We start from the raw sequence: 12,257 nt of genomic DNA, 5'->3' as shown, positions 1-12,257 counted from the left end.
TCAGATGATGTAAAAGAAGGGTGCAGGCAACAGTTTGTACTCGCAACATGGTATCAGTGAATTTCCTGTCCCAGGAGGGACAATTGTTTTAAGAACTGTTTTGCATTGTTCAACGTAGAACAACCGTAAATCACTCGCTTGTTACTTGCACTGGCTTTTCCTCGCACGTAGTCCACTAAATTTTGGTATTCAATGTAATTGCCACCACCCACTACAAACACTATAGCCTCTTGGAACGGTGACTTGTTTCTCGTGATCTGAGAACTGTCTGTAACTCGGAGCTGTTTCGGATCGAAATACCGGTAGTCCTCTGTTTCTTGCGAAGTTTTTAGTTCCATAAGCTCATCCAGTATTCTCGTAACAGGTAAGTTATGTTTCTTCAATACCAGATTTTTAACGCCTTCCATTACAAATGACGAGCCTTGTGACATCAATTTCGAAAACATGCTCACTGTTCTTGTCCCACCACCTACATACTGATTTGGAGCTGCGGCCATTTTTGTGTAAGCCTTCCACCTTTTTATGTATGAGAGCGGTGAGAGATCACAGCCTGCATTCTGAAGCGTTGTTGTACACCTTTCAAACTCCGCTTCCGATATCGAATGAGTACAAATATAATAAATAATAAATAGGCGCATTTTGTCTTCAGGAGTACCACCATCTGGATCGGCTAAGATATCAATGATACTTCTATCTAATGTCGCTTTACTCATTATTTTCTCTTCGATTTCTAGAAAAGTATCCAATCGCCTTGTTTTAATATGGTTGAGAATCGCAGTAGCAATAGTTGTATGCATATCAATCAATCGCTTTTTGTCTAATAACTGTGGGAGTGAATTCACTGCACTTGTCAACCTTGCTGTATTATCTGACACCATTGAAAATGCAGTGTCACTCTCATTGTCTAGCCCCATCGATGCCTTTAACTTTTTAACCTCCTCTTCAGACGCACGGTAGTGTTCAAGCTCTTCTTGAATTGCTTCCGCCACTGTAGGGAAGGGACTTCCTTTATGGCCTTCCCAAAATTTGTCTCTAGCGTCTAAATCACAAGCTCTTGTTTTAGCCTTAGCTCCACCTCCTGCAGACTTCCCAATATTCTCTTCAACAATAACTCTATTTAGTGAGAGATCTAATACATCATGTGCTAATGCTTGATAGGTCCAGGTGTGATGCAGAGGAGTTGCCATATCTACGTTTCGATCTAGCACTATTAGTAGTGGTCTCTGAAAGCTGAAATGACTTGTTTGGGTGGCATCCATAAGGAAAAGGCTATTCCTTGTATCTCTTAAATTTTCTCGTAGCTTTTTATCCAACTTCTCGGCTACCATTTCAGCTGCATTTCCACGGGGACTTCTTATAATCGGCACAGTTCCTAGTGTAGCAAAAACTGAAAACAAGCTGTCTACTATAGTGTCCATTATATTTTCCATTTCGGTATCCTTTATCTCGCCTTTGTTAATAGCATAATACGATATCGCATCACTATTTTGATGACGAAGGACAAACATATCATCTTCCAAAGAAATGAAATTTAAATACTGGTCATAAACTTTTTGAATATGTGTTACACAATTAGCCTGTAACGCTGCCGCAGCTAGATCTTCTAATCTTTGCCTAGAAATAGGCGATATGAAATTTAAATAATACACGTCATACAAAGTATTTTGTAAATCCTGACCGATTCTGCCCAAGTTTTCTTCTGTAGGCATGCAAAAATACACTGCTGGTACATCTGGAATTGGATCGCGGTCTGAATGAAGCTGAACATGTAATGTGACCCCCAATTCTCTGAGTTCTTTGACAGATATTAAAGGAGAAATGATATCCTGCCCAAAACGATCATAGATTAGCACTTTCCACACAGGTTCTGCTGCTACACCTTTGCTGGGTGTTTGATTCAAATTAAGCATTTGTTTTAACGCACTGATTTGTTTCTCCCTAAGAGAAACCATTTTTCCTCAAGGTTTGTATAAAATTTTAACTTAAATAACACTACTAACACAACCTTCCACACACAGCACACAATACACTGCAATCTGCTCCAACGCAACAAAACGGAAGTCATCTCTTGAGCAGAAGCAGTTTCAGTTTTTATATTACTTCTTCTCTTCTAGATGATAGGTGCTGGTAACGTATAGGTAAACATCATATTTTGTAAAATTTACAGGTTAAAATTCAGAACTCTACCTGGAAAAACATGCTTATTAGGAACAAATTTCTGTGCAGTTTTACACAGTGTTGGGTAAGTTACTTGTAAAAATGTAACGCGTTACAAGTTACTTTACTTTCTTTTAAAATGTAACGCGTTAGTAACTCGTTACTTGCTCCAAAAAAGTAACAGTTACTTTACTTCGAAAGTAACGCGTTACTAACGCGTTACTTTTAGGTCCAAAACTTTAAAAATGTGAAAAAAAATATGACTTCAATTTTCCGTACTACTATTACTACCGCTATTATTATTATTATTATTATTATTATTATTATTATTATTATTATTATTATTATTATTATTATTATTATTATTATTATTGCACGTTCTGAGTCGCTTTATGTAAATGTAAGGACAAATTTTTACTTGATATATGAACACTTCAATATAATGTAACATTGATAAAATGCCATACTGCGTTACTTGTAGGGATGGACACGTGCGAGTTTTCTTTGAAACTCGATTCGACTAGAAACAGACACCTTTGAGATCGAATCGAGAACTAGGCTCGAAAAATTTCCTCCAACTCGACTCGAATTGGGGTCGAGTTTCGAGTCGACTCGAGCCAAATCCGGTGTGTAGTTTCGAGTACTTCTTCAAGTATATTACATAGACAGTATAATTATTATCAATAACACTACTACTACTACAACTTATATTATTATTATTATTATTATTAATTATAACAACACTGTATATAAAAATGAAAGATGGGCGGTTTGTATTTGAATACTAAAAAACTAGTTGATTACCAACCTCGGTAGTCGTGAAGTCTAGGAGTCAAGGACATTGTTTACGAGCTTCTGAATTTGGGTTGAAGGTCTACGTTGAGTATTCGGGCTCAAGCCAAACACTGTTAAGTGTTATAGGGCACTGGCCAAATATCTTCAAAACTGCTCAGCCCGAATTGTCAACGACTCGAGCAACTCGGCTCACAGCTCATTCACTATCGACCCGAACCAAGAAGTGAGCCGAGCCAACAGCTCACTCAACCGACTCGGCTAGAGCCCTCGGCTCAGTTGAGCCGAACCGAGCAAATGGCTCATCCCTACCAAGCCAGCTCGAGCCGATGGTTCACCCCAAGTGAGCCGGCTCGAGCCATCTTCTCAGTTGAGTCGAGCCGAGCTGAGCTTGTTAAAAAAATAGCTATCGAGACGAGACGAGATGCGAGCAGTGTCCCTTCTCGTGAGCAACACTAAAAGTATTCCATATTACTGTTTAGCTTACATTTCTCATGGCTTTCGTTTTCCAGTGTAATCAGGCCATGATTTCAAGACGACTTAAAACGAACAAGCCATTTATCAAACTCGACTGGACTCGAAACTCGACGGGAGAAACTGAATCGGTTCGGAACTCGACTCGAGGATATTACCCTTGATTTGACTCGAAACTCGACTTGACTCGACTCGACTTGAAACTGATCTGAAATAACTCCAATATTACATACCATCAACAAACTATTTTCTAGTAATAAAGTAGGCCTGCTCATCAGAACACAGTTTATTCATATTAACCTCTGACTGTAAATCGTTAATTATGGCACCCTAGTTGTTGATAAATATTTTCCGCCGGGGCACTTCAGACACTTTACTTTTAAATTCTGTCCACCATCATCCTCAGCTCTTTAGAAAAAGTATTCTTTCAAATGTTCGAACAGTAAAATATTTTCGTTCTCCATCTTTATAAAAACAACACCAATTAAAGTAAAATAGACTACCAGTATCATTGCACTCCTATTTCACTCACTGAATGTATTGATTTGGAGTTGTCAAAATCTACGACAAAATCTTCCAGGTGCTTGCAATCAGTACACGTAATTTCCCTAAGGCTGTCCTCATCTTCAAAAAACAGCAAATGACACTACGAACTTATCTGTTCTCTGTGTGTCTGTGACTGTCGGTCACTGACATACGTAGTTCATGCTCGATTGTTTCATTCTGAGAAATTCACTTACAGGAAAGAAGCATTTGTTTCCGAAAAAAATATACATATATTGTAGTTACTCATCCGAAATGTAACGCGGAAAAAGTAACGCAAACTAGGTACGTTACTTAAAAATTTGTAACGCGTTACCGTTACAGTTACTTTGGAAAAGATGTAACGCGTTACTAGGAAACGTTACTTAAAAAGTAACGCGTTACAAGTAACGCGTTACTTGCGTTACTTTACTTCCCAACACTGGTTTTACTATACGGATCCATAGTATAAGTAATAGTAGAAGTAGAAGTAGGAGTAAGGGTAGCGGTAGGAGTAGAAACGGGTTAGAAGCCCCGCAGGGATTCGTTCAGATCTGTTCTCGATATAAAATGAGCAAATTAGACTTCCCCACATTTTTCCGTGCGTTTTACATATCGGCAGAGTTTAATACTAAGTAATACAGTTGTATTTTAAGTTTAGAAGAGTTTAGTTACAAGTGTAAATTCAGCACAAGTGCTTTCCGATGGTTAAAATGTCAGTGCATATGATTTACACTTCTAAGCACATAATAGTTAGTAAGCCACGACTGAATGAATTTGTGTATAAATGCAGTATTAAGTCATTGTTCGCAACAGTAAAGAAATGCTCTTCAAGAGTCGTATCTATACCCATATAACAGAGAAGTTCATATTTCATAAATATAGAATGCCCCTCATAAAATGGTATAGCTTAGGATTATGATTAGGAATTAGATTTCTGGGCTTTCGGCATCGATGGCCATTTAGCCCGTCACGTACATGAGGGATGACGTCCCTCGGTGAGCATACTATCCGGGGAAGGAAGGAAGCGGCCAGGGATCTATAAGTTAGGTACCACCCCGGAATTGCCTGGTGTGAATGAGGAGAAACCAGGAAAATCTCATTCAGGGTTCTTAACCTGAAAAAGCGTTTCACACTTTTTCAACCGACTGCCTCCAGGGGGAATCGAACCCGGGACAGCTCGCACCAAAGGCGAGCAACTACGCTACGCGGGGTCACTAAAATAGTGCAGCATGTCTGTCTGACACATAGGACATTTAATAATGTGAGGAACACAGTCGTCACGACTAATCTCGCTTACGTACATACCCTGCGCCACCTGCTTCCTACAACGCACCCTCGCGTAGGCCCACATTTTCGCTGTGCATAATTCGTTCAAATAGCATTGGTTTTTAATGACCGCCCAGCACGAGTTGGTTTGTGTTTTACACTGTATGTACATAAAATTGCATTTATCCAGATGTCATATTTATGTCATAATAGTTAAGTCCTTCTAAACTGAATACGCACCCAGTATACTCAGGACTGCAACTCCTACCTCTACGAAATATTTATAGTATATAGTACTTTTCCTTATGACAGAACTACATAAATAATAAACTGTGTACATATCCATTAAGTAGGGTATCACTTTAAACAATTTGTGTATGGCAAGCAGTGAGAAGCTATTTTTCTTGTCTTTTTAGGCAAGATGGCATTCACGGTGAATCTGAGCGCAGAAGTATGAATTTGGTTGGTCATATCGCAACAGGACAAACTGCATCTGCAACTCTTTTCCGGTTCCGGTACGACGCTGCTGAAAAAGAAAATAAAACTGAAAAAGAGGAGTTGAAGTTAGGGAATTGTTTATATTAACGGTGCGTATGTGCTTTATTTTTTTATTATATGGGATATAATTATGTGTAAATATGTAGGACTTTTATTAATGTATTAGATTTCTCTTGTAACATTGAAACGCACTGTAAGATCTTCGTTAAAAGACGTAGCGTCTTGGACATCAAGCAAGCTATTTTGCAAAGCCATTTCTTTTTGAATTCAGTATAAACAAGTCATAATTTGGTCACTCAAAAACAAATTTAATGTGCTTTTTATATGTAAATTTTAAGTTAAGTAATAAGTATTCCAGGTGACTTAATTATGTGATTATTTTGATGGAATTATTTCAAGTTGTAGACGCGTACCCTTCGTATTATGTATGAAATTAAAGAGACTTGTGACACTAGCATAATTTGATGGCTAATTCCAGGACACAAATTGGAAATTTTATGGGTAAAACGGGGTGTAGATGAAAATTGCACGGCATAAAAATAAAAGTTCCATGGTTAAAATGAGTTGATTGCTATGAAAGATGAGTCTCGTTATTAATTTTCACGGCATTACTCGAGTAGACGTTTCTACCAAATTTTGACACATTTCTTACATTTTAAGGTTAGGTTAGAGCTTCATATTTCTTTTAGTAGAGCACGAACTAAACGAGGAGCTCCATTACTGCTTGCAGATTGACTTCAGGAGGGCTCAATATAATTACAGTATAGACGTATAGCATAAAAGTAGTGCATAAAACACGATCCAACCTGTGGTATGTGGCCACTACATTGCACGAGTCAAGGAAGGAGCATAGTAGGGGGCCCCGAACGATAGCGAGGGATGCGTCCACGGAGCAGGCGCGTCAGCGATGGAGGTTTACGCATAAACGATATTAAAAGAGCACATCTAAAATTACAATACTTTCATTATCATTCATATCAATATTCGGTAAATGTTTAGCAGAAAGGGTCTAGAAGTACGTAAAAAATGCAAAATTTACTAGAGAAATAGAAGATGCAAGTACTTTTACCTGACAAAAACTAATTAAATCTAACCTAACTTAAACTAGTAACATTTTTTAGAAAAAACAGCGGGACCCCTTCTGTTAAACATTGCCCCAATATTCTATGCACTAACATAACTATTTATATTCACACTCTCATTCCTACATAAAAAAAAATGTTTCAAATCGCATTTTACTTAATGAATTTTCGGTCAGTGTTCCGTTAATGGGGGTCTACTCATTTCTTCCACACAAAATTTGCAATTTCTTCACTTCTTTCCATTGATTTTCGTTTGATTACATAATATAACGTTATATTAGGTTAGGTTAGTTTTGGACCCCCTTAACGGAACATGGACCTCGTCTTTTAAACGCACTCCTCATTCATTTTAACCCTGGTATACCACTTTCTATTCGGTAGAACCGTCTGCTTGAGTCACCCCATTTCCACTGACGAAAAATTTTTCAGAATGAAGGAAACCATTATGTTATGTTTACAAGTAAAAGGTTACAAGTGTCAAACCATAGCGAGTAGTATACCAGGGTTAAAATGAATGATGAGTGCGTTTAAAAGACGACTATGTAGCATATTAATTTCCACCGAGGCACAGTGGGGCCAAAGCACTGAATTCTTGGGAAAAAGTAGGAATGCACAATATGAAACAGAAAATTGTAAGAAGACCATTTAGTTCGGTGTGTGCAGTGACTACAGTAATATATTTAATATGTAGAAGAAAGATTTGGACATAAAATAAATTTACAAGCCCCCCCCCCCCCAAAAAAAAAAGAAAAAAAAAGTTTTTAAGTGGCACGCACCAAGATGCACTATATAAACATGTCTTTGAAAATGTAAAAGAAGATCCCATGAACTGGAATGTTTATTTATTTCGACGTTATTTCATGAAAATATAGTTTTACATCACAAAAGAGAGTATTCCTTATATTCTCGCCTAAATTAAATTATATAATTAGCATAAAAACGCGCGTGGGCAATATGCTTTGATTTGGCAATTTACTATTGGCTTACATTCTTGTGCATGAAAGGAAAAAGTGTAGTTATTCAATTTACAACTGAAGAATAGTAAAATTAAAGGAAAGTTCTTGCTTCTCAAAATTATTTCAAAGCTCTGGAAGATTCGTTATCACAATGAATATTAAACATATGGTTTACACGCATCGATAACCTGTTCAGGTTGTTTCATACTTGTGCTCATTTCAGGGCTTTGATTGGAACACACTGAGCTGCAAAGAGCGGAAGCTCATTACAGTTGATTCCAGTGTCACTTCTGTGTACGCATCACAAAAAACAAAACACTGAATTGATCAAGACAATTTTTAATATGGTGCTACCTTATGGTCCGTAGATGGTTTAGCAAACATTGGCGTTTCAAAATGTCGCCACCATTAATCAAATATGATTGACTAAAGTTTAGTTCTGTTGGTGAATGCCAGAGAAGTATGACTAGATGTTGGGAACAAGATAGTACTTGGGGCGAAACCCCCAACGAGGTCTAGGGGCAAAGTTCCCAGAATCGTCTTATGTTCAACTTTGTCAGTGCGTGCATGGGGATCACACCTCTAATAACCTAACACTTGCTCTCACATTCATCCCAGCTCAATTCAAAAGCAGCATTGCATCAAGGATGTGGTTTTCGTCAAACATTTTCATGCGCTATATTTCCCACAAGTGCAAATACGTGCAGATTTTCTCTTTGCATACAGTAAGAACAATGGTTCCGTTACGACATATTAAAAATTCACAGACATATTATGCCATATTTTCTACCATTCTATCGTTTGACCATAATTTATATGCTTTCAGTATTACAGCATTTTCCAAATATGATATTAAGTAGTACTACTACACATCCATGTGGGTGGTGTTACCATGTTTACCAGCCACTGAATATCTGCACGCAATGTAGGAATAGTCGCATTCAAAGTCAACTTCCTATCTTCTGTTACTAAGCAGCGCCTCTCCGGCTTCGGCGGTTAACCAAGTTTACACGTGCCATGAGCTCATTGTAAGCTGCTATCACTTCCTTTCCTGCACATTATCTTATGTGTACACTATTAAGGTTTCATTATAACAAATTATATCGAGTCAATCTTTTACTTCATTTTTCGAGTTTTTGCCAAGAATTGCCTGGTTTGGCCTCACAGTGGACGCAGTGTTTCTGCACACTGTAGGGAACGTGTATTGTATGTTTATTAGTGTAAGGTTTCAAGTGATCTAACCAGGGTTGGCTGGTTTAAACCTTGGTTTAAACCAACTGGTTAAAAAAAAAAAACTGGTTTAAACCAAAAAACAAACAAAAAAAAAAAAAATCTTAAAAGTGTAAGTGTTTGTAAAATCTTGCTGAACATACATTTGTGGGTTATCACGTTTCACTCCCGTATATTATTCGCATTATATTCAGACCTAAATTCCCCATTTATTACTCAAAAAGATTATACTACAAAAGGAACTTTTTTTTTTTTTTTTTTTTTACAAGTTTATAAATGTTTATTTTGTGATTTTTTTGTAGTTATTATTGTTATGTAGTTGCAATCGAAGAAAAAATTCTAAATATTGTTTCGTTTGAATGTTTACTATTGATAAAATACATCGAAAATGCCGTACTTTGTGTGTGTGTGTGTGGAGGGGGGGGAGGTCATACAGACCCCACGAGAGGCATTTAGTGAAATAAGTATCGTATCTTTATTCACTTTTCTTATTGATATGCAGATTAAGTCGGTGTATTTCTTTAATTTGGACCAATAAAAGTCGTTGTTAACTAACTTGAACTAAATTAGTTCTTCTGTACTCCGTAGTACTTTGAAATTGTCCATATGTAATTCTGTGTAATGGTTTCACTTGTGCAACTGTTTATCTTTTTGTTCTTCTGAAATGACTCTTGACAGTTATATTAAGAAGCATGTAAAGATCAGTACAACGTATTTTCTTTATCAGGATTCCTTCGTGAGTGAGTCGGCAGACGTATCGCATTTGTGGCCAATTAGTCCTGGTTCTGAGTTCAAATGGAGGACAATTTCTCTCGGATGTAACTCGAGAAGCGGTTTTTATTCCTCTTTAAGCTTATGTGACCCCTTCCAGCATAACCCGGTTATTGCATAATAACATCAAGGCGAAACAAACTTATTTCTGTCCATATATTATATGAATATATAGAGCAAATCATTTAAACCATAAAAACCTGGTTTAAACCAAAAAAGCTGGGTTTTTTGGTTTTTTTAATAAAAAACATGGTTTTTGCCAACCCTGGATCTAACCTATACAAGTGCCCTTTTTCATGAGATACAGTATGTTGAGGGCATTTATTCCGACGTTGGTCCTCCACTTGGTTTTCGACAAAAAGCGTAATAACAGCTACGAAAATTTAAAAATCATCAATTTTAAGGACCGCTTTAAAAGGTGTAATAAAGTAGGATAGGGTAGAGTAGAGTAAGGTATGGATGAGTAGGGTAGGATAGAGTCGTGTTAGTTTAAGGTTAGGGAAGTTTGGACCCATTTTGTTAAAATTAATAGAATGTCAGTTCTCTTCTCTCCGTTGGGATACCAACTGGAGCGTCTATGTACGCATGCAGTCATGTTCAGGATGCAAATGCTCGTTACTTTCCCATAATCCAACAATACGGTAATTTTGCGCGAAGTAGTTCCCTCCGCTCTGCAAGGCTTGTCATTAAACTGAAGTTTTTGAACAAACTGTAGCTTGTAGGCTGTAAGACGTAACTTTTTATACACGATATCATACTGATTCGAACGCGGGATTTGCACTGGTCTTTCTTCCTCAACACAGAGTCAGTTTCCTGCAATTGTTTGTGCCAATTTTCTTTCAGTTTATGAAGATTGGTTACTGGAGTCATACCAAAAATATAACAGTCCGATTAGGATTCCCAGAACAAACTATAGATCAGTGTAAGATAAAAAATAGACAGCAATTTTAGTCTAATGCAAAGTTTTCTGTTACAGGATTTACAAAGTGGATTAATTGTTAAAAAAACGAAAAAATGGGTCTGGATTTCGACGTGTACCAGTACTTGAAGAATTTAAGAGCATCGTCTTCCAAACCTCCATATGAATGTCCCATTCAAGAATGTGGAAAGATATATAAAAGTTTGTGTGGATTACAATACCATTTGTGTAATTACGACCACAATTCACCGAACAACAATCCTTCTCCTCAGCGTGCGACTCCAGGTTAGTGTCAGTTTGTAATATTGAGCCTACATGATATTTTTGTAAAGATATTTGTTAACTTCTCATGCTAAAGGTGAAAAAGAATTAATTTTCATAAAACATTTTGATATTAATATTTTAGTGGAGAGTGAATGAAAGAGAGAGTAAGAGGGAGGTATGAGTGAATGAATGAATGAGCGAGTGATCTGCATAAACAAACAAAGCGAGCAAATTTCTTTGCCAACCTGACCTAATTTCAGACATCCAACTTTAGCACATCTAGCTCGGACATTTTCTGATAAAGAAATGGGAAATTTGAATATTATAAAAATGATCTCCTTTGTACACCTAGAAGCGAAATTTTTAGAAACATGTATTTCTTTACGCTGGAACATATTTCATTATTTCTAATTAAGAACTGTGCCAGATTCCACACCTCCAACTTAAGCGAAACTTTACATTCGATACTTTCTCAATAGAGAAACTTAAATATTATAGAAACGATACCCCTTTCCTCCTTTGAAGCAAATCTTCGAAAACGCTGAAACACATATTCCCTTGTTCTTAATGAAGAGCCTACATGCTAGGTTTCACTTCTCAAATTGAGCTCTTCCGTGGCTAAGCGGTTAGCGTACGCGCCTTTGGCGGGGAGACCCGGGTTCGATTCCCGGCGGGAGCTCATGTGGTTCGGATTTCACGTTAATCAGTAGGTCCACGTCTCATATAGCCTCGCTGCTGAAAAGGACGTTAAACTCAAAATTAACTCAACTCAACTTACTTCTCAAATTCAGGAGTTAGTTAGATATTAAATTTTTTACAGAAAATTTATCCGCCCCTCCCCCCTATGCCTTGTATGTATGCCTATTGTAGGTATGTGTTTCAATGAAACCTTTTTTATCTCTTGATTTCAAGAAAGAAAGGAGTATTATTCTGACCATACAGTACGAAATTCAGTGACAGTCATCTGAGGGATGTTTCAACAGCATAGCATCTCTGGTTTCGAAGGTTGAATGACCTCCACGGTCACCTGATTTGTCAGCATGCGATTTTTTTCCTACGGAGCTATTTGAAGGATATAGTCTTCTCACATTAAAAGGAAATCATATGTTTATTTATTTATTTGGAACGATTTCCTGCAAAGTGCATTCCACTGATGCAAATCACAAGGAAAGAGTACTTGCTGAATTAGAATTTTAAGGAACGGAACTTTTAATCCTCATATATGATGTGGTGAACGGTTTTAAGGGTTACGTTAAGGCGGTAGAAAGGCTACGAGCGGAACGATGAGGACTACGCTCTGCGTATATACTGAACTGGATTATT

The 12,257-nt window shown here is 37.3% G+C and overlaps 2 protein-coding genes across 2 annotated transcripts in view; one reads left to right on the top strand and one right to left on the bottom strand.

Moving 5' to 3' along the window:
- Window positions 1–52: 52 nt before the first annotated feature.
- Window positions 53–2,069, bottom strand: Slh (sec1 family domain containing Slh). Its single transcript, XM_081768224.1, has one exon. It carries the CDS (start codon window positions 1,950–1,952, stop codon window positions 54–56), a length of 1,899 nt encoding a protein of 632 aa, XP_081624350.1. The 5' UTR covers window positions 1,953–2,069; the 3' UTR covers window position 53.
- Window positions 2,070–5,653: 3,584 nt separating this feature from the next.
- Br140 (bromodomain-containing protein 140) overlaps window positions 5,654–12,257 on the top strand; it is a 109,239-nt gene continuing 102,635 nt past the window's right edge. Inside the window, exons 1-2 of the mRNA XM_081768223.1 lie at window positions 5,654–5,801; window positions 10,728–10,955. Of these exons, the coding sequence (XP_081624349.1) occupies window positions 10,766–10,955 (190 nt within the window). The 5' untranslated portion in view covers window positions 5,654–5,801; window positions 10,728–10,765. The remainder of the gene's footprint in view (window positions 5,802–10,727; window positions 10,956–12,257) is intronic.

The sequence above is a fragment of the Thermobia domestica genome, chromosome 8 (genome assembly GCF_964235325.1).
Source record: "Thermobia domestica chromosome 8, izTheDome1.hap1.1, whole genome shotgun sequence".
Taxonomy (NCBI): Eukaryota; Metazoa; Arthropoda; class Insecta; order Zygentoma; family Lepismatidae; genus Thermobia; species Thermobia domestica.
This window is presented reverse-complemented; position numbering and strand designations above follow the sequence as displayed.